Genomic DNA, 24,213 nt, shown 5'->3' on the forward strand with positions numbered 1-24,213 from the left:
CTAAAATATTTTAATGTTTGTCGTATGTTGCCTTTCACACGTCTAAATAAAACTCGCTCATCTCGAGGTGTTTGTTTTTTGTTATCCCCACTTCGCCGCTTGTGTTCTGTAATTCCTCTCTCGTTCATCCTTTTCAAAGATTTCTGAATTATTCTGCTGTTTATATTAGTGAAGTCATGATACCAATTTATAATTGCCACAATTTAATGACGTACTGCTTAATACACATGCACTACAAACATGGTAGAAAGTAATTATTTAAATGCAAAATAATTTAAAATACCACTGAAGGCTACATACATTAGAGGTAATTTTAAAAAAAAATTAAAATTATGTGGCACCAGTTTTGAACAGTCAGTATAGATACACATGTAACATTTTTATACTGAAACATTTTTAAAACATTGAGTTCATATGACAATTTAAAAGTCAGGATAATGTACTGTAACATAACATATTCATCCTTGAGATACATGTCTACAATTTTATAATAATTTAATTGTAATCTTTTTATAAAGAGTCTAAGAGATATTGGTGGGTGTAAACATATTGTGGCTCTATTGTTCAGTTTGTCATTGTGGTCAGAGAGGCATATTGATAGGAACACTGAAACATAGACTAACATAAAAAGCGTAGGTATAAAAAGCGTAAATTGCTCCATGCCAGTTCATACGAGTATAAATTGGGTGGACACTGAGTTCATTCCTTGTAATTCAATTTTCTGTGATTTGATGTACAAATTGAGTACCTTTTACTTTTAAAAATGATATTAATCTGTTCAAAGTCAAACGTTACGTCAAGCAGATTAGTACAGTTTTGAAATTGGGGTATTGTGAAAAGTCTTGTGACGTGCAAGCCAGGTTATACAAATGTAACTAAATTTTTCTATCCAATAAAATGTCACATTACAACCAGAATTAAATTACTTAGTATTCTCATTTAGGCAAATTTAATGCTCATGATCACTGAACTTTCATCAAATTAACACGCACCAAAAGAAGTTATAATACACAGTCTAAAACTACATGTATATACCTTCATTCTTCATATCTTTTCAAGAGTGCTCTTGGGGATCAAGTGTCCATGACCACACCATATGCTTTAAACGCTCGGATGCCTTCTTCTTCAAACACAAAATTGTTCATCTGACTAATCTTGAAGTTTTTAATGTTTCCTGACATACAGGAGGATTTTCTGTATTGATATCAACCAGTGAAATGAATGTGTTCTTAACTCCCCCATAACTCTCCAAGGCTTTTTTCAGTTGATGTGCATTTTCCACATTGTTACCTTCATTTGCATACTTTAAAATATGCATGCGACATGTACCAGTTCCTGAATCACACAGATCTTTGCCACTCTGAACTTCACTGAAATTATACTCTTTTACTTTGAGCTGTAGCAGGTCATAATTCTTCCAAATGTAGGACATAAGTGGCATGCTGTGATAGTATCCTGCATTGTCGGATATTAAATAAACTTCGGAAAGATGCTGATTAAGGCATTTTAGTTTTTCTAGAACATCTTGAAGAATCATAGCTACTGAGATCCAACCTTGACTTCCTCCTTGTAATACGTGTGCAAATGACACGAGGTGAAATTTGTTCTCCTGATTCTCTATATTGGCACTATGATCTAGAAAAACTGCACATGCAACATGCCAACTCAAACCCTGTTTCCCAAACCAGTTTTGCTGCGATTCCCGAAAACTTTGAGGCTGGAATTTCATTGCCCAATCCATTATCAGCAGTGCTTGGTTACTCTTAAAGTTTTCAATGATGTTGCTTTTACTCATATCCTGGTTCACAGCTCGTACAATATGGGCCTTCCATTCATGTATGTTTTTTCTTGACTGTTCAAAATCATGTGCAAATTCCTTCTGCAGATCAGTTGCTAGATTAGCCACTGATAAACAACTTGCAATTTCATCCATAATTTTGGGAATACTTCTACAGTTTATGCAGTTCTGATTGTGGAGATGATCACAATCCGATATAAATTCTGCTGTCTTTTCATCAGACAATGCATATGTTAGGCGGTGGTCGATACAAGTACTGGACTGTGCGAGATGCATTTTCAAATCAAATTTCAGGTGCTGGTTTATATAGCAGCTTTTCTGATAAGTCTTTCGTTTTGTCTCTTGAAAGTCCGTTTTCTTGCAGTCTGTGTAGTATCTTGTGGAGCAAATCCATCGCTTCCATTCCATCTGTTGTATAACTGTCAAGACCTTTCAATGATTTCCTCTGTGAGGCCGAGCATACTTTTATGATCTTGTACAACGTTGCCATAGATGGCATTTTTATCTCATTGTATGTGCAGAGCACTTCATAGGCATTGATACTTCTTGAGGCAATCATTGTTCGAATTATTTTTGGAATTTTTATTTGTAATCCAGATGATAAATGAAGAGTCTTGGAACCATATCCAACCACTTGACAAAGTGATGGACTGTACAAAAATTCAATAAAATGCTGTATTTGCACAGTCTATTTTATACTTTGTTAGGCCATGCACCATTTTACAAAGTTCAGTCTTTGAAAAATTGTTTACAAACAGGGAGAGTATTTGGATTTGACATAGATGTCCGGTAGCATCTTTGTAGGCTTTGAGAAGAGCTTCTGTTAAAGCATCAGGTTTAATATCAATACCATCTGACTCCGTCTTGAAGTATTTTCTACACACCAGTTGCATTAATTCTTCCTCCTGCTGTGGTGCAATGCATTCTAAAGCATAGTGAATTACTTCTTTGGCTTTTCGAGTCACATAATCCTTTGTAGACTGTTGAACGTCTTCCAATGGTGTGTTTAAGATAAATCGCATTGGAATAAATTTGCCTTCAGAGAGAATTTCCATGCTTCTGTTAAACTTATCCCGATCGTGTGTTGGTGGTAGCCAGTTATCAGTTCCATGAGAGGACTGAGTGGACGAAAATTCTGAGAGCTGACTAGATTGTTTTGTAAGAATTAAATAAAAATGATCAGTAAATACTTGTAAGTAATATTGTTACTGTTATGAATGGTCATTATGAAGATGCATGTCAACACATATACATTTAGAACAGAAAAGTATTTATATATATATATATATATATATATATATATATATATATATATATATATATATATATATATATATATATATATATATATATATATATATACCAATTTGCCAACATCAGAAACAATAGTTCACGAGAGAGATAGAGAGAAAGAGAGATATTCTTCATTCATCTACAAGTTTGTAATTTTTTAATCCATCTTACAGTTTACCATCTATAATGTCATGTCACACTTGTACCCAAAGTTATGCTATTCATCATACACTTTTAAACAAGGGATCTTTATAAAACATTTATGCCCCCTCCCCTCATGTCCATGGACATGGGCATGACTCTGTCAAAAATTGTCTGATTGTAAATCAGTATACAGTAAAACATGCTTATAACGAAGTCTCAGGGACGGCCAATTTAACTTCGTTAAAAGCGTAATTCGTTATATCCGTCAAGTTTACAACATGAAATAGAGACTTGGGGAATGAAATTCACTTCACTGTAAGCGTCAATTCATTATAAGCGTGTTCGCTATAACCGTGTTTTACTGTACCAAACTTTGCAGAGATCATGACCAGAAACTAAAATTGAAAAATCTTGTTATCAAATTTCATTTCAAAACATGTATTTGCAACCTTTGCAGAGATAATAACTGCAAAGTGAAAAGACAGACAGACCGATGGACCAACAACAGCAAAGAATACTGTATACAGAGAACTATTCGCCCCCGTTTTATTTTCGCCCCTTCTGCTCTTGTTGTCAGTTAGCAAAATTCAAAACTGTGTGAATTGAAACAATTCAGATATATTTCTTTTAGACAACTAAATTTGGGCAAATTCTTTTACAAGTATAAAAGGGCGAAATAAAATGGGTGGAAAATAACCCTGCATACAGTATGCCTGCCATTCTTCAAGGGGCTTAAATTATGTTAAAATTCATTCCGACAATGCATAATGCTGTAAACGTAGCTAATGCGAAACCAAATATTACCTGATATATCATGCAAAGAACTATTGTCTTCTTGAGCATGTTATGCTTGATCCAGTATTTCATTACCTGTACCTACAAAATAAACAAGATGTTTTTATATGTGGTGCGATTATAAAGTTTCCCAATTGAGCAATGCAATTAAAAAGATAGGGCTAACTTCATAAGAGAGTATGTATAAGCACTTTTTAATTCAACCACCTCATACATTTTGAACAATGACTCTAGACCATGTTCCATCATATTTTGTATTTAGACAATTCTGCTGATTCTACTTTATTGAGAGCTGTTTATGGCAAAAGAATTTACCTCTAACAGTAACTTCATCTGCTTCTGATATACATATATCAAGGCAAACTGTTTAAAATTGCATCATCACTAGCTTGTACATGTGCAGCAAGCTTCAAAAAATCTCCTAAAATGAATCAAATCAGTATCAATGCTAAAGATGAATCAATGATTAGTATTAGTGCTAATACATTGTATATTAGGTGCACATATGCACAAATTAATGTTATATAAGGAGATAAAACCTGCTATCCAATTTTTTATCATGGAAAGTTTTCAAAAAATGAACTCACCCACATCACTTTCAATGTTTACTTTGGTAGTATATGTTGTCTTGTGCCTTTCTGAACATCTTCTGCATATACCTGAAAATTTTAATCCGTTATTAAATTTCATTCAAAACAAATTTTTAATACATGTACAAATTGCAACGTGTGGCATGATCAGCAGAACAAGTCAAGTGCTCGCAAGCCCTCGTCTAAATTCTCATACCTGCAAAAGTGCAATGCAAAATTTGGCAGGTGCACATGAGAGCTCAGTCTGCTGTACAGACCTCATAATACAACAAGACCTGCATACCATACTTAATGCATCATTAATTATTTACAAAGCTCAAGTATTTTAAGAATAAGTATGCCGATCCCGATGTATTTATCATTGAATTTATTTCTAAGCACTGTGTGTACAAATCATTAATGAACATATTCTATTGAGAAATTCAAAAGGTCCATATATATAATACATGTACTATGGTAGAGGAGATGAGACTGAGATTAAAAAAAAATATTTAGCCAATGTACAAGGGAAACAAGGGATGTTTAGTTCTGTACAATGTATTACTTCATTAAAAGATTAATAAAAATATCTTATAATCATTTAATTCAAACTGTAAATACATTTAATTAAACTATTAAATCCTGTCATTTGTCTTAATGTACATAATAATTTCTTTTTTTCTAAGTGTTATACAGATTTTTTTTCTTAAAGTTATTCAGGTCCGGTACAATCACTAGATTTAGCTACGTAGCTAGATTTACGTACATAATTTTATTAACCTACCTGAAGTAGGTTTATTTAACTACCTTTATGCAATTTTGCTTTTTATAGAAAACAGACGAAAAGTCCCAAGGAACTGTCAACCTATTTCTTTACTTTGTAGTTATATAAATGCAACTCTGAGCAAAAATAGTCAAAACATCACTGCTTAAAAGGTACCTCACTACACCTAGACTTGTACTTTTTAAGACACTACGTCACAAGATGGCGAATTAAATGTTTTGTTAATCTGTTTATATCATTCAATTGGGTTGTATAGCATGGTAGTTCAACTCAGAAGTTAAAGTTATGGGCTTCTGAACCGCAGATCATGAGTTCAAATCCGCCTGGAGCTTTTGCTCATGTTTACTAAATTGAATTTTTGAAAATGTAATTTTTCATCAAAAATTGCACTTTTTGCCTATTTGAATTAAATATCTTCTTATCCATTATGATATTTATCATAATCAAGTAATTTTCTGCTGATTTGAGAAAATATTTCACGGTGTAGTGAGCCACCTTAAGCAGTTTTAAGGAAAACATGCATTTCTAGTGTTTGAGGCGTAGGTAAGATTATGTTGAATTAATACCAATCAATTATCTTGATTACCATACCTTCTTTATATATACACTCAAGAAGTAACTGTCAGGTCATGAATCAGTTGCCCCAAAACTTTCAGACCTTTGAATGCAAAGTCTCTAAAAGAGACACAAATTGATGGGTTATCTTTACATACATTGTTTACAGAACAGTTCAAATTTGAAAACTATCACTGCACTAAAGTGCAATTTTGTTCACATGCTAAAAAAAAATCCTTATTTATGAAAACTGTTTGACAAAATAGCTAAATCAAGCTATACGGAATAGCTTTTTTAAGCTATATAGCTTTTTCAAGCTATATAGCTTAATCGGGAGATTGTGCTAGACCTGTTGTTATTCTATTTAAAAACTAGCTGTTTGGTAAAACATAAAGAGTTGTACATACATGTATACAGCTCCAAAACTTTGAGAACTTGACTGCATTTTAAAGTCAGAGTGTTTTTTATGAATTGTTTCAGATTTCAGATACTTTTAGTACAAATGCCCATTTAATTATGACAAGTATGATTAAGTAGCTAAATAATATCTTACTTCAGGAAAGTAATAAAGCTATGTAGCTAAATCAAGCTATGTAGCTAAATCTAGTGATTGTACTTGACGTGTTATAGACCTGTAACCAGCTGGTAACTGTATGTCACACATTTAATGACATGTCGCCCCTTTCCCATTCACATTTTGTTGATGAATTTAGAATAAAAGATAAGATACTTTATTAATTTTACTGTAAGACTTACCAGCTCCAACAGGCACAACAACTCTCTCGTGCAGCCATATTTCTTTAGCCATCGTGCATGTTAATCCTTTGTCTGGCTTCTCCCTATGATTTGGTGGATGTAGAGGGTGCATACAGCACCGAGAGTCTTTGTACCAGTGAGTACAAAGACTATTCCTGTGACTTCTGCATACATTCAATTGAAGAACATCCTTTGAAACAACAAATATGCCACTGCGAAACAGTATCAGAAGTCCTTCTGGGATTCTTGTCTGATGTCGTGTTGATGCTTTACATCGTTTTAAGTGTTGAAATACATCATCAGTCAAGGAATAACTACTCTCTGTCAAACCTTCACATGTTCTATGTCTGTATGACCTAGCAAAGTCACAGATAGTAGAAGGGCTGCCTGAGCTCCTGCCAGAAGAAACCATTATTTCCCTCCACTGGTACAAATTGTCTACCTCCTTTGGGGAGAGCAATAAAAGGGGAGATAACCAGAGGTGAAGCAAAGGGAAATTAATCTACACTCTGTTTTCCACCATATGATACGAAATTTAGAAGACATTGAGCAACGTAATTGTTTATTTTAATTTTTTTTAACTATTTATGCAATACAATATCTCAGATCTCAGAAAACTAATTTTAACATAATTTTTTGTATTAAAATATTTAAAATTATCTTGTCACCTCCACTAAAATTAGCAGTATTTCATAATCCCTTAAAACCCAAACATAAAATTTTAATTCTACATTTTTTAACAATCATTTTTTCTAAATATTTATTGAACATTTGAAATGGGGCGTCAAAACCCTTTTTTATATTGAGATTATTTTCGCAATGGTAGACATTAATTCTGGCCAGTTACATTTATTGGGTTGTCATGACAACAGATTACATCGGAATTTTGATATTTTGCAATCAATTAGGCCCCTAATTACAGTGTAATCAATAAATGTATATGTTATCTATGTAATGTTTTGAATTATGGCAAAATTCTTAGGCACATAAATGGAACCCATTTAAGTTGTATTAGATTTCACGCCGCCTTAAATCAAGAAATTATGGTACCATGGCCTTAGAATACAAACCAAATAAACAAACTTTAATATCAATTTTCTTTATTGTTGGCAACCCCTCTTGGATTTTTGAGACAAATGATAACAATTATTAAAACTCCAGAAATGGACATTTTTGGAATCTGCCTGACTCTCTCGTAGACGCACTGTTAAAATGTTTTAAGATGTCCTATTACATCCTTGAAAAAGTTTTTCTTTACTACACTACACAAAAGAGATCTAAAAACTCATTAATTAAGAGATTTTCAGATGACATTGACCTTTGACCTTTATGTCATTTTGTTCGGCCAAGGTAGACGCTTCCATCCCAAGTGGTCCGAAGTCTCTATGACAAATAATAAAAAAGTTGGAAGTGATTTTATAGATATGTAAATACTTTCAGGGGCAATAACTACTAGAAGGGGGGCTCAGATCCTCTCAGTATGAAAGAATGAAGAACCCTCTAAGTGTACTGAAGACATTGGTAAAAGTTCCAAGTTTCTATCTCTAATGGTTTCACAGGAGTAGCGATAACAAGCTTTTCGTACACAAGGGCAATAACTTTGTAAGTTCTGGGAGTCATCGAGCAAAGGATCATTTGCTACCATAACTTTTAATGGCCAATAACATAAAGAAAAAAATTGTTCAATATCTCTTGAAATAAAAAAGCTGTCCCTGGAAAAAAAGAGAAGAAAAAAAAAATAATAATAAAAACTAGTAGACTAATTGTTCTCGAACAATTAGAGGTCTTTCCACCTCATTGTTTTTTATGTTTGAAATTAGATTGCTTCAATAGAATAGAGTTTTTTTTCTGCGTTACTTCATAATAAAAGTGTCAAACGATTAAGTTTGCAATTTTTCTTTGCTTGACCTTGACCATTGACGCTTCAATACCAAGTGGTCCGATGTATCTATGATTATTGATTCAAAAGTTATTTATGTTTTTTATTCAATGTTCGCTAGAAAGTGACTTTGGACCCTGTCGGTATGAATACATTGAAGAAGCGTCTAAGTTTACTGAATACATTAATAAAAGTTTCAAGTCTCTATCTCTAACGGTTAATGAGGAGTAGTGATAACAAACATTTTGTACAATAGGGGCAATAACTTTATAATTGTTACATGGTAAGGGTCAAAGGGTTATATTTGGAAATGTCTTAAGATGTCCTACTACATCCATGAAAAAGTTATTCTCTATCATCCTAAACAAAAGAGATACAAAAACTCATTAATAAAGAAATTTCAAACTGACCTTGACCTTTGACCTTTATGTTATTTTGTTCGGCCAAGGTAGACACTTCCATCCCAAGTGGTCCGAAGTCTGTATGATAAATAATAAAAAAGTTGGAAGTGATTTTATAGAAATTTAAATACTTTCAGGGGCAATAACTACTAGAAGGGGGCCTCAGATCCTTTCGGTATGAATAGATTGAAGAACCACCTAAGTGTACTGAGGACATTGGTAAAAGTTTTAAGTTTCTATCTCTAATGGTTTCAGAGGAGTAGCGATAACAAGCCTTTCAGTTAAAAGGGGCAATAACTCTGTAACTATTAAAGAGGGAGCCAAGGGGATATATTTTAAAATGACTTAAGATGTCCTATTACATCCATGAAAAAGTTTTTATCTACCATTCTAAACAAAAGAGATCTAAAAACTCAATAATTGACAGATTTTTAGATGACCTTGACCTTTGACCTTTATGTCATTTTGTTTGGCCAAAATAGACGCTTCTATCCCAAGTGGTCCGAAGTTTCTATGACAAATTATAAAAAAGTTGGAAGTGATTTTAAAGATTTGTAAATAATTTCAGGGGCAATAACTACTTGAAGGGGGCTCTGATCCTTTCGGTATGAATAGATTGAAAAACCCTCTAAGTGTACTGAAGAGATTGGTAAAAGTTCCAAATTTCTATCTCTTATAGTTTCAGAGGAGTAGCGATAACAAGCTTTTTGTACACAAGGGCAATAACTTTGTAAGTTCTGGGAGTTATCGAGCAAAGGGTCGTTTAGTACCATAACTTTTAGTGGCCAATAACATAAAGAAAAATGTGTTTCAATATCTCTTGAAATAAAAAAAACTGTCCCTGGAAAAAAAGAGAAGAAAAAATATAAGAATAATAATAAAAAACATAAGAAATACAAAAGGTCTTTCACCTGAAAGGTGGAAAGACCTAAAAATAAGAAATACAAAAGGTATTTCACCTGAAAGGTGGAATGACCTAATGAGAGAGAGAGAGAGAGAGAGAGAGAGAGAGAGAGAGAGATATTTTCATTTCGATCATTACTTTATGTACTTTTTTTTTAAGTTAGATTCAGTTCAATTCAATTCACTAACACTGTCAATGTAACCATACTTAGGGTACATAGCAACATATATGCATGTATAGAATGCTGGAGAAAACGTACCCAGGAGAAAACGTACCAAGTAGAAAACGTACCAAATTTATAGGGTACGTTTTCTCCAGGAGAAAACATACCCTATGAAAATAATAAATAATGGTTTTCATAGGTATTCTTAAATGAAATAAAATATAAAATAAAATATACTATGAACATTTGTAGCATTTGTTGCAGCTTTTGTTTTTAAATTCATTGTCACATGAGAGAGAGAAACTCGGTGTCATAGAAAGAGAGTGGGTACATGTTAAGCAGAGAAAGTTTTTCAATGCCTTTCCCAATGGTTCTCTCTGTCTCTCTCTCTGTCTCTCTCTCTCACATGTATGAAAGCAGAGAGATATTGAGAAAGGGATATAGAATAAAAGAAGGAATGATAAACAACCTTATATAAGCAAGAAAAGTCTGAGAGATAAAAAAAGAGAATGAAAGAAAAGAGACACAGATATATCTTAAGAGAGAGAGAGAGAGAGAGAGAGAGAGAGAGAGAGAGAGAGAGAGAGAGAGAGAGAGAGAGAGAGAGAGAGAGAAACAAGAGTACACATATGTTTGGCGAAGAAAGTCTGAAAGAGGTAAAGGAAGTTTAAGAGAGATTTATAGAGCAAGAATTTATATCTCAGGGAGAGAGAGCAGCAATATGTATGTGTGAGAGAGAGAGAGAATGAGAGAGAGAAGAGAGGGACAGACAATAGAACCAGTACATGTTTATCAGAGAAAGTCACTGAGTGAGAGAGAGAGAAAAAAACTGGGAGTCATAGAGAATGGGTAAATGTTTAGCAGAGAGTCTCTCAATTCCTTTTCTCATTTGTTCTCTGCTAACTCTCTCTCTCTCTCTCTCTCTCTCTCTTGCAAAGAAAGCAAGCATGTATGAAAGCAGAGAAATATTGAGAAAGGAATAAAGAATGAAAGAAGGAATTAGAAACAAGCTAGGCAAGAAATGTCTGAGAGATATACTGAGAGGGAGAGAGAGAGAAGAGAAAGAGAGAATAAGTTTAGCAATGACACTCTCTTTCTCTCTCAGAGAAAGCAACTGTGTAAAAAGCAGATAAAATATAAGAAAAAGAGATAGAGAATGAAAGAAAGAATTAGAAACATGAGTTCAAGCTAAGCAAGAAAATTTTGAGGGATATAAAGAGAGAGAGAATTCTTGTCTGGAAAATGATCTAGAGAGTTAGAATAGGATAGATAGAGAGATAGAAAAAACAAGAGTTAACAGAGATCAGAGAGAGAATGAGAGAGAGAGTGCTCGCTCTTGCTCTCTCTCGCTCTCTCCTCTCTCTCTCTCTCTCTCTCTCTCTCTCTCTCTCTCTCTCATGTCAATCATATTATTTTTGAGCCATTTCTTTAACAAGTTGAGTCTTTCTGTAACCAGGGGCCTGTTTCACTAAAAGGAGTACGCCCGGCGTAACCTTACGCCTGTCGTAAGTCCGAACTAAAGTCAAATATTTGGACTAAGGTCCGTTTCACTAAAAGGTGTAACTTTGCGCCCGCCTTAAGTTAAGACAAAAATATACGCCTAGCCAAGGGTAGTCGAACTTATGTCGTAAACAGGAATTAACTGCTAATTCTGTTGCTGAGAATATCGGTGCTGACCGTAATGGTAAATTGTACAGTTTGTCATGTAAATTTAATTAATTTCATATGAAATTAAGAAAATAAAAACTTTTGAGAGGTGGAACCTACTCTCGAATAGAAACTTTCCTACCATGTTTTATGCACATTCTTTTTTTTGCACTTGCCGTTTACATTTTAAAATGACATATTTCGATATATAGTTTTCATTCGATTATTTTTATTCAATAATTTGATTTACGTTTCATATTTTTTGAGTAAATTCGGCAATGAATAATGCAGAAAATATACATACATGATGCACATGTAGTACAAAGATATATTTGTATAAGAAATGTCTAGCATTACAAGCATTTCATCACCCCTCCCCAACCTCCACGCAAAATATGCGTGAGCGGAATATGTTGAAATTTAAAACTCTTTAAGTGAATTATTGACATTCATTTTACTTTTTTTTTAATTTATTTTGTGGTGAGTAAAAGGTGTTATCCTAGGTAGTTTAATCACAAAAGTATTCACAGTATTGTTAAAATGTAAATACCAAAATATGATGAAAGCTCCAACTATGTTTTAGAGTCGTCAAAAGTCCCTATTTTTTTAATATTAGATAATGTGTTAATCATACAACCGATGCAATCACTGACTCCAGATTAAATAGATTTTATTTCGTAGGTTACATACACCTACTCTTTATTTACTTCAAAGTTATATGAAACCTCGTTCAATATACTAAATACACATGTAAATGTACTTGGGTAGTTAATATTGAGTCCACAATACAATGTATGTCTGACACATACATTTTGATCTGATATCTTTGGTGAAACATTCACAAATAAACGTGCATGTTCTTATGGTTTGTATGTAACCTTTTCACTAAAATAAAAAGAAAAAAAAATAACTAAGGAAAGAAATTGTGTAAAAAGAAAAATTAGACTTGGAATTCATCAATTATTTCCTGTCATTTTTGCTCCACATTTTACATTGACACAAATCTTAATATGAAAATAATGTATATATTTATATCATTCCGAGCCTCTGCGGTTTTTTTTTTCTTTTTTTTTTTTTTGGCATGACATAGGCCTATTGAAATTTCGTTATTTTTAGTATCTGTGGTATGGTTGTTCGATGCATATTTGATATTGTCCAATCCATGGTTAAATAGCTCAATGCTGCATTAATTCGCTATATTTTCTATTTTAAAACAAATTTACTGATTTTTTTTTTCAATGATATAGCAGGAGTAAACCAGAAATTTTAATAAAAAAATATTTATACTCGGGCAATAACTGACGCATGATAAAAAGAAAAATTCCAAGGATGTTCGAAGCAAGGTTAAATCACCGTAGATATCGATAACAAAATCGGTCTGTTGAGTTATTAATTTTTAATGAAAATATCCTTTATGCTTCATCAAATATATCTTTCAAATAAAACATTTTAGCAAGTTTTGCTGTGTGATTTTGTCACTTAACAGGATTAATGTACTTGAATTCTTTACAGTTCTCTCTCTCTCTCTCTCTCTCTCTCTCTCTCTCTCTCACACACGCAAGCACGATTGACAAGTTTCTATCTTTTTATCTATCTATAGAAAATATATCTATATATCTATTTATCTATCTATCTTTCTTTTTACTGTTTATCATCTGTCTGCGCATGTGCATAAGCTCGTTGTCAAGGACGTAATTCTGGCCTTAACTTAGTCCGATACTAGTGTTTACGGCCAGGCGTACGCCTCTTAGTAAAACGCAGTTTACGCCGGACTAAATTTTGGCGTACGCCCTAAGGTCTAACTTAAGTTTCGTCGTATCTTACGCCTTTTAGTGAAACGGGCCCCAGAGCCATATTGATGAATCTTTATATATATGAATCATTATTATCTTTGTAGGAATAATATATTATTACATTAAAGAAACATACTTTAAATGAAAACATTTTATATAAAATGTGCTAGTTATATGTGGAAAGAATGTGGTTGACTTCATTTAAAACACTTTATTTTTTTTTTATTAAACAGGTTGTGATTTGGAGACCTAGTCCCTCCACACAATGGAAACAACAAGCATTCCATGTAAAGTACATCAGTGTTCTAAGTGTCCTGGGGACACAGAGTACTATTGTGTATCGTGTCCATGTGATCTGTGTCCCCAGTGTAAAGAGAACCATGTAAAAGATCTCCAAACAATAGACCATGATGCTGTGTCACACCGTGATAAAATCAACTACATCCCAACACAAGAGATCTGTGTGAGACATCCTAGCCATGTTTATAGAAGGTACTGTGAACCTTGTCAAGTTCCTGTCTGTTACCACTGCAGAAAGCATAGAAATCACCGACAATTAGTTATTACAACATCCTATAACACAAAGCGACAACAACACAGAGGAACCATTCACACCATCAGAAGTGAGGCTCTCTTTTACAGACCTGTTCTCCTGCCACGAATCAAAGCTGATTTCAAAACCTGTCGCACAGAATTCTCCCTGTATCAATCAGAGATGTTAACAAAGGCCCAGACACTGAAGCATCTCATTGACTATATACAAAACGATTTCATGTGTAATGTGTTCTGTGACTTTGATTTTAAACACAGATGTTTAAAACAGAAGAAAGAAATGATCATACATATTGTCAGCCTACAGAGATATGTACACATATATGAACAGAGGAGAGTAATCAGACCGCTACAATTCCTCTCCTCCATAAAGACATCCCTCCCCCTGATACATCCTATACTCCACACCAGCCAGCTCTCCATGACTGAGTCACTCAACAAGGAGGATGTGATGGAGTCACTGAGTGCACTCCAAATCACAGAGAGAGGAAACCGACGCGTAGGAAACCAGTCTTTGCTGAAACTGACGTCTGCTCCTGAGCTCAATCAATCTCTCACAGTTACAGGTGTTGTTGAGTGTTTTCACATTTCATGTGTGACACCAGACCGGGTCTGGGTCAGTGATAGAAACAATCTCATCTTCACAGACACAAGAGGTGTCCTTCTACATCGTGTGGAGGATTCATGTAGTGGTTATGATAGAGGATTACACACAGTGAACAGTGAGAGTGAACTGATTTATATAGATAGGAATTATAACATCAACAAACTGTCGAAGGATATGAAAACAACCACCACATTTATAGAGAGAACATACTCTACATGGAGACCACAGTGTGTGTACTGGTCCCCGTCCACTGGGGATCTACTGGTCGGGATGAATAGACAGAACACAATGTCATGGATAGGCAAAGTAACCCGGTACAACCAGAGCGGACGACTCACCCAAACCATACAGAACGACAACACAGGACGGATACTGTATAGTGTACCTCTCTATATAACAGAGAACAACAATGGGGATGTGGTGGTGTCTGACTATAGTGATGACAATAGATTTGGGTCTGGTGTTGTAGTGGTGACAGAGCGTGGAGGAAGATATCGTTTCTCCTACACAGGACCTCTATCAGGAACAAGACTTAGTCCACGTGGAATCTGTACTGACGTGCTATCACACATCCTGGTGCTTAATGGTGAAACACAAACAGTACAGATGTTGAATAAGGACGGTCAGTTCCTGTCACATCTACTGACAAAATCACAAGAGATGGGTGTACCACAGAGCCTGAGTTATGATGTCAACACTCACCGTCTCTGGGTCGGATCACGGTACAACAACATGGTGTGTGTCTACAGGTATATCACCAGACAGGACGCTCTGACAGGTAAGTCTGAATCATTATCATTGATGTAGTATATATGTGTTAGGTATCAGACAGGTTTCAATGAGATCTAAGTATACCTTAGTTATTTTTGTTATATCACACAAGTCATGTTAAATTGTTAATTCAGTTTATACATGTATCTATTTCATTGTCATTGTAATTCATTTATCAGTTATATATCCATGTAATTGTTATTAATTATTACATGTATGTACATGTTAACATAATATGTAGTGGTGTCTTCCCACTTAGCTAAAATTCTGAATTTTTTATGGGTGACTGATTTTAGCTAAGTGGGAATGGTGCACAGGTAAGGGTGTCAAAGAACAAAGGAACTTAATTACAGGTGAATTATAGTCTGTTCAATTATTGACCTTAAGTGAATTTTTAATTAAATAAAAAATAGCAGGCAATTTTTAAGATAATGTTTAAAATAGAAAAGAATAATTAATTAGATACTTGTAATAGAAGTAAATTTTAACAATTTAAAAGGGTTTTTTCTATGATTGATCATAGCTAAATTTAATTTATGTACTCATTATTTATTCTTTTGAGGAGAAGAAAAATCAGACATAGTTGCATTCAAGTTTATTTTAAATACAATCAATGTCAACAACAAACTCTGTTTAGCAATTATAACTTATTTTGAATATCATATACATGTACATAAATATTTTAGCATGAAAGTTTTTGTTTTTAATATTTAATAATAATATTGCTTATGACATATTAGATAACATTAGTTTATTTGCTGATGATACATCTCTGTTCGCCATTGTTGATAATGACATTATTACCCCTTCTCTGTCCCTTATTGAGGATCTTAAAAAAATAAAAATTATATGGTCCAAATTTTTGGCTGTCGATTTTAATAGAGGGAAAAACTATTAACGTTAATTTTTACGAAAGCAGTGGAATTATCACAGCATACAGTTTGGCTAAGGTGGTGATGATATAAAAAAAATCAAATGCTCATTTACATTTCGGACTACATTTTCAGGCTGATGGAACTTGAACTAATCATATAACAAATATACATGAAAAGGCTGAAATGTCGGATGTACTTAGATTACTGAAACATGCCATAGAAAGAAATCCATTTTGCTTTTGGGTTTGGAGTTGCTAGTAAATTATCTAGATCATGTTTGTATGATAGACTGGGCTGGGAACCTTTACATCTCAGAAGAACACAACATAAACTACATATGATGTTCATGTATAAGATAGTTAATGGTATAGCATATATAATGAAAATTAATGACAATTAAATCGAGCATTAGTTTGATTGAAGTTTCATATTCCTATCTGTTAATAGGTAAATCATCTTAATTATAAGTGAAACAAAATAACTATGATCTAATTAAGCCATCAATTTCTGCAGTGTGTTGTTTATTTAAGCAATTGCTTGCTAGGCCTATTAGTCTAGTCCTAATTTCTTAAAAGAGCTCTAGAAATACGTTTTAACGGCAAATAATTATTATTTGGTCCAGCATGGTTTTTCATCATAATTTAAGTATGCTGAGTCTGAAAAAATATGCTGGCCTTCATGAAAATGGCGGTAAGTAGCTCAAAATGGCGATTCAAAATGGCGGACAGCCAATCTTCAAATTTTTCTCTTATAGCCTCTTCAATTGGAAAAAATAATGACAAAACCTAATGAATTGATCCAAAATAGTATTTCATCATATCCATTGTGTGCTGAGTCTTAAAAATTATGCTGGCTTTCCACAAATGTCGTAAATGAGGTCAAAGTTGCGATTTAAAATGGCGGATAACCAAATTTTGGTAATTCGTCTTATATTTCTGAAATGGAGATAAAGCGTGAGACAAACAATGAATATTCAGTCCAGCTAAGCTTTTAATCATAACTTAGGTGTGGGTAGTTAGGAATAATATGCCATTTTCAAGAAATTGTCGTAAATTTTCTGAAAAAAAAATGGCGATTCATAACGGTAGACATACAGATTTTATATTTTCCCCTTTAGTTTCTTAAATGGTGAAAAAGCGGTGAAAAAATGGTGAAATCATAATTTTTTAAATAAATTTCCAAATCATAAATGAGACGTGCTAAGTCTAAGAAATCATGCTGGTTTCCACTAAAGCGATGCTTTTCATGTCAAAATGGTCCAGCAAAGTTTATCAATATAACTAAGGCATGCTGAGTCTTAAGAAATATGCTAGCTATGACGGACATTTCCTAAATTTGGTCAAAATGGCGATTTAAAATGGCCTACTGCCTTATTTCATCACTTTCTATTTAGTTTTTTAACAAGAAACAAAGCATTAAAACAATTATAGTCCGGTCCAACAAAAAGTTTTTATTCATAATAAGGTTAAACTGAGTTTGACGATATATGCTTACTTTTACAAAAATGCAGCTATTTGGGTCAAAATGGCGTTTCAAAATGGAAGACAGCCAAAATTCATAATTCTCTTTTAAGCCGTTTACAGGGATGAAACGTGTAAGTATTACATTATACAAATATGCAAATGAAAAATTAGATTGGAACACCTTAACAAAGAAAAAGAACAGTTCCATATTTTACTAAAAATTGTTGATTTTTTCTGTTTGTCTTATTAAGGCGTTTACCGGTACCTTATTTAAACATTCTGTGTTCATGCTTTTCAATATCCGTCTTGTTCCTATACCTTTCTGGGTTTTTTTAAAATTAAACTTTATGTACCGATTTCCTCGACCTGCAAGTTCGTGAAATACAACTAATACTTGAAAAGCAAAGTTTGAGAAAGGAGAAATATACATGTATCTGCACTATAAAACTGGTGTTTTTAGGCTTCAATGACATCGATGTCATAAGCTTATGATAACAATGAGATACAATGAGGTACTTAGGAACAGTGTACGACATGAAGAACTATTATAGCGTGTGCCTGTCTCTTCCTTTAATACCTTTCCAGCAAAAAAATCTAACTAATATGTCATCATATACACAGGAAAACGCAATAGTATGCACTATATGTTTTGGGCAACCCAAAGAATTTACTCTTTTTAACATTACTAGGGACAGTTTATATATTGTATAAGGAATCAAGCTGTCTATGTCTTCGTTAAAGATAAAAGAACCTCTTGCAAAATTGTTAATATGTCTTTGGCCAAATGTGCTGAGGAAAGTACAGAAATGTGTGTCCATATTCAGAGGAAAAGTTGAGGCTTTTTTATGCTAGACCATGCCAGTGTTAATTTGTAAACATATCCTCACATTTAAGTTTGCTGATGGATGTATGAACCTCTTTAAAGCAGATAAACATCCCTGTCAATGTTGTTGAAGAGAGAATGTTCCCCTTTTATAGAACTTTGAATTAGCACTTGGTTCATCTCATTCACTGAAATGGTGTGACACAACTTCTAATTTCTACAGCATATCGAGAAAATCGACATAATAAGGGAACAGAAACAAGCATGAAAAGGGGAATTAACTGACCAGAAAATCAAAGAGTTCGAGAAGTTCTTTAGTTATATGGATAACCAAGACACATTGCCCACTGACACGGTTTAATTTGCTTTCTTCCTAAAATCAAAGCCCTGGAATATGTCCCAACTTAGGGTTTGCCTTACGTTACTTATGAAACAAACCCACACCTAGGTAATGATAGGGAGACAGGCATATATAAGCATGCCCATATTACCCTGCCCAGCCGAAATTTGATAAAAAAAATTAAGTGATGGTTGTTTGCTGGAACTAATGACCTTAAGATCTTATAACTAAAGCTTTCTTAGATTTGATAGCTTGCAACTGCCCCACAGGTTGCAGAACCTTATGTGTGAATGTAAAAGTGCCTTCTTCCGGGGTAAAGACATTTGCAAATTTCAAATCACAATCTTAAAAAAAAGATTGTATAAATAACATAATTATATACTGTAGCTTAATAATGGAAGACAGAATTTTTTTTCCAAATGAAAAGCTGGTGGAGATTTTTCTATTAATACAAGTGTTAAAATTTGATTGTCAGTTACATCATTAGTATTGAAATCATGATATTTAAACTGTTTCCCCATTTAAGAGGCCTTTAGTAGTCTAAATAGAGATTAATGAAATTTGGCTACTAGTATACACCAATTTGAATTGCCATTTTGACAAAATTAACGTCATTTTCATGAAGACCAACACATTTCATCAAACTTGGCACAACCTAATTATGATAAATATGTTTGCTAGACCAATTTGTGATTTTGTATTGTTATTTTTTTCCATTAAAGAGACTGTGAGACGAAAATTTATGAAATCTGGCTGTCCACCATTTTAAACTATTTATCGGGATCGACATATTTTGTTGAAATCAGCACACCTTAGTTATGATAATTGCTATGCTGAACAAATTTATAATCGTTTGTTACCTCAATTTTACATGTTTACATGTAAGAAAATTATAGAATTTGTCTGGCGACCATTTTGACCGTTATTTTGATAGAATTAGCGCCATTATTGTCATAGCAAGCATATTTTTCAGACTAAGCACGCCTTAATTAATATGCAAAAATAACTTTGCTGGACTGAATTATTATTGTTTTTATGCGTTTTCCTTAGTTAAAATTTTTTAGGAAAAAATTATAAAATCTGGGTATCTGCCATTTTGAATCGCCATGTTAACCTAATTAACGCTTTTTGGGGAAGGCAAACAATTTTTTTCAAACTTAGAACACTTTAGATATAATAACATACTAAGCTGGATCATTTCGTTATTGTTTGTTAATAATGAAAAGACTTTAGGAAAAAAATATAACATTTGGTTGTCCGCCATTTTGAATCGCCATTTTGAGCTTCTTAACGCCATTTTCATGATGGCCAGCATATTTTTTGGAATCAGCACACTTTAATAATGTTTAAAAACCATGCTGGACCAAATAATAATTATTTGCCGTTAAAAGTTTTTTTTCGACCAAATAAGACTAGACTATATTAAATTTAGTTTATTATTTTTTTTTTTAAATTTTATTTATTTCTATTTTTCAATTTTATTTTATTTATTCAATTTATAAATATTAAACCTTTATATAATTGATAGAACTTAAATCTAAATTTTTATTACACTAAAATCCATATTGTCAAGAATATATGACTACATACATGTATCACCAGTGATTTTTATACAGGTAGTTCAAACCTCAAATAGACTATACCCAATGCTCACTCAGGTGTGAAAATCACAATTTTAGCTAGGTGGGAATAAGAATTTCAGAATTTTAGCTACGTGGGAATAAACCTATGTAGTTTATTCCTCAAACTTATTTAAACAAGAAGATGCAAACATTATCATGGGTATATATGAAAATAAGTTATACAATAGGAGTTAATTTTAAGTAGTTAACTAGTCTGATAATTGTTTCTTCAGAGTAATGAATGAACTTAATCTACTTCATGTAACAATACAGGATTAAAACTCTTGATGTTTGAAGATCAAAATCGTGTGATGGAGTCACTGAGTGGAATTCCAACCCCAGGGACAGAAAAACCACAGCAAGGAAACCAGTGTCTGCTGAAACTGATGTCTTCCCCCGAGTTACTTCCCTCTCTCACAGTGACAGGTGTGGGTCGTTGTTTACACATTTCCTGTGTGACATCAGACCGGGTCTGGGTCAGTGATTATAGAAACAATCTAATCTTCACAGACACAACAGGCATCCCTCTACATCGTGTGAAGGATGCATGTAGTCTTAGAGGATTCCACACAGTGAACAGTGAGAGTGAACTGATTTATATAGATAGGAATTATAACATCAATAAACTGTCGAAGGATATGAAAACAACCACCACATTTATAGAGACAACAGACTCTACATGGAGACCATGGTGTGTGTACTGGTCCCCGTCCACTGGAGATCTATTGGTTGGGATGCGTTATATGTATACAGCGACAGGCAAGGTAACCCGGTACAACCAGAGTGGACAACTTACACAAACCGTACAACACAACAACACAGGACGGGGACTGTATGGACAACCTCTCTATATAACAGAGAACAACAATGGGGATGTCGTGGTGTCTGACTTGTACAGTGCTTTAGTGGTGACAACGCGTGGAGGAAGACATCGTTTCTCCTACACAGGACCACCATCAGGATCAAGACTAAGTCCACGTGGAATCTGTACTGACGCGCTGTCACACATCCTGGTGTGTGATGAAATAACCGACACAGTACAGATGTTGGATAAGGACGGTCAGTTCCTGTCACATCTACTGACAAAATCACAAGAGATGCATGAACCACGGAGCCTGAGTTATGATGTAAACACTCACCGTCTCTGGATCGGATCAGGGGACAACAAGGTGCGTGTCTACAGGTATATCACCAGACAGCACGCTCTGACAGGTAAGTCTGAGTCATTATCATTCACATTAATTAGATATAGATAACATGTATAGATACATGTAAGACATGTTAATCTGTGTGATTGTTTGTCAAAATAAACATATCATTGTTACAGGGTTAGCTGTATCTTTGGGATTAATTGTTTATTATCTAAAATAAATAGAAATTATTTCATGATAAGATGTACAGTCAGATGTTGTTCTAATTAGTTAATTAATTTGTGGTTTGTTTTGGTACAAGTACATATGGATAGAATTTATTTAATTCATTACATAACTATCAAAGTATATGTCAATGTAATTAGGTTATTCATATTTGTAAATGTAGCTCTGTCTTTATTTAATCTGTTTGTAGTTGCGTACAAATCGTTACATATTCTGTATGATATAGATTAATTAACAGCTAATTAATGACTTGTTGTAGATGAGCACAGACCCCGTCCTGATAAGGAGGCCATGTTTAGCTCAACATCAGCCGTAGAATGGAGATAGCTTGGATATTGACAGGTTGTAAATGTTTCCGTACAAATCTAGACTGCTCTCAATAACCACACCTGTTGTTTGTCACTTTGTTCTCCATCTGCAGCTGAAATTAACCTGTGTTTAATTCACATGGACTGTTATACTGACTGTTGTTTATTTCACACTTTGTGATCATCAAAATATGGCTGTCAGTTGCTTTATATGAAATTGAATGTAATGAAAATGGATTGCAGAGATAAATTTAATAATAATAATTAATAATACTTAGTGTTTAGATTTATACTTGTGTCTATTTTCACCATTAAATATGAAGAATGTTATTGAATACAAACATGGTGGATTCCTGTCCATGATTTTCTTTTTAAAGTTTCCATCACAGTTTATGGTGGAATCAGACCAAATATTTCCTAAAGAGACGGATACCAGCATCTTATTCATTGATGTAATTTACTGTGTGTTAATAGCGCTACACAAACTTATTTAAGAAATGAACTCAATGTCTACCCAAGTTATTCTCGTATAACCTGGGTTTGGGCAATTTACGCTTTATAATCCGCGAAGCGGATTATAAAAAAGCGTAAACTGCTCCAACCCAGGTTATACGAGTATAACTTGGGTAGATATTGAGTTCATTCCTTATAATTTAATTTTCTGGAATTTGCTGTACAAATTGAGTCCGTTTTACTTTTAAAAATGATATAAATCTGTTCAAAATTCAAACGTAACGTCAAGTGAATTAGTACGTTGGTGCATTGTGACGTGTCTTGTGACGTGCAAACCAGGTTATACAAATTTAACTAAATTTTTCTATCCAATAAAATGCCGCGTTACAACCAGAATTAAATTATTCGTTGATATCACACACCGTGTGTTTATAGCTCTACACAAACTTATTCAGTGATGTAACGGACCGTGTGTTTATAGCTCTACGCAAACTTATTGAATGATGTAACGGACCGTGTGTTTATAGCTCTACACAAACCTATTCAATGATGTAATGGACCGTGTGTTTATAGCTCCACACAAACTTATTCAGTGATGTAATGGACTGTGTGTTTATAGCTCTACACAGACTTATTCAGTGATGTAACATACCGTGTGTTTATAGCTGTACACAGACTTATTCAGTGATGTAACGGACCGTGTGTTTATAGCTCTACACAGACTTATTCACTGATGTAACGGACCGTGTGTTTATATCTCTACACAAACTTATTGAGTAATGCAACGGACTGTGTGTTTATAGCTCTACACAAACTTATTCAGTGATGTAACGGACCGTGTGTTTATAGCTCTACACAAACTTATTCTGTGATGTAACGGACCGTGTGTTTATAGCTCTACACAAACTTATTCAGTGATGTAACGGACCGTGTTTTTATAACTCTACACAAACTTATACAGTGATGTAACGGACTATGTGTTTATAACTCTATACAAACTTATACAGTGATGTAACGGATCGTGTGTTTATAGCTCTACACAAACTTATTCAATGATGTAACGGACTGTGTGTTAATAGCTCTACACAAACTTATTCGGTGATGTAACGGACCGTGTGTTCAGAGCTCTACACAAACTTACTCAGTGTGTAAATGGACCGTGTGTTTATAGCTCTACACAGACTTATTCAGTGATGTAACGGACCGTGTGTTTACAGCTCTACACAAACTTATTCAGTGATGTAACGGATCGTGTTTATAGCTCCACACAAACTTATTCAGTGATGTAACGGACCGTTTGTTTATAGCTCTACACAAACTTATTAAATGATGTAACGGACCGTGTGTTTATAGCTCCACACAAACGTATTCCATGATGTAATGGACCGTGTGTTTATAGCTCTACACAGACTTATTTAGTGATGTAACGGACCGTATGTTTATAGCTCTACACACACTTATTCAATGATGTAACGGACTGTGTGTTTATAGCTCCACACAAACTTATTGAGTGATGTAACGGACCGTGTGTTTATAGCTCTA

The 24,213-nt window shown here is 33.8% G+C and overlaps 1 protein-coding gene across 1 annotated transcript in view; it reads left to right on the top strand.

The window, feature by feature from the left end:
* Positions 1-22,310, top strand: part of LOC117683739 (uncharacterized) — a 56,671-nt gene extending 34,361 nt beyond the window's left edge. The window contains exons 5-6 of the mRNA XM_066073489.1: positions 20,832-21,746; positions 22,170-22,310. Of these exons, the coding sequence (XP_065929561.1) occupies positions 20,832-21,746; positions 22,170-22,237 (983 nt within the window). The 3' untranslated portion in view covers positions 22,238-22,310. The remainder of the gene's footprint in view (positions 1-20,831; positions 21,747-22,169) is intronic.
* The last annotated feature ends 1,903 nt before the right edge of the window (positions 22,311-24,213 follow it).

Source organism: Magallana gigas, chromosome 10 (genome assembly GCF_963853765.1).
Source record: "Magallana gigas chromosome 10, xbMagGiga1.1, whole genome shotgun sequence".
NCBI lineage: Eukaryota > Metazoa > Mollusca > Bivalvia > Ostreida > Ostreidae > Magallana > Magallana gigas.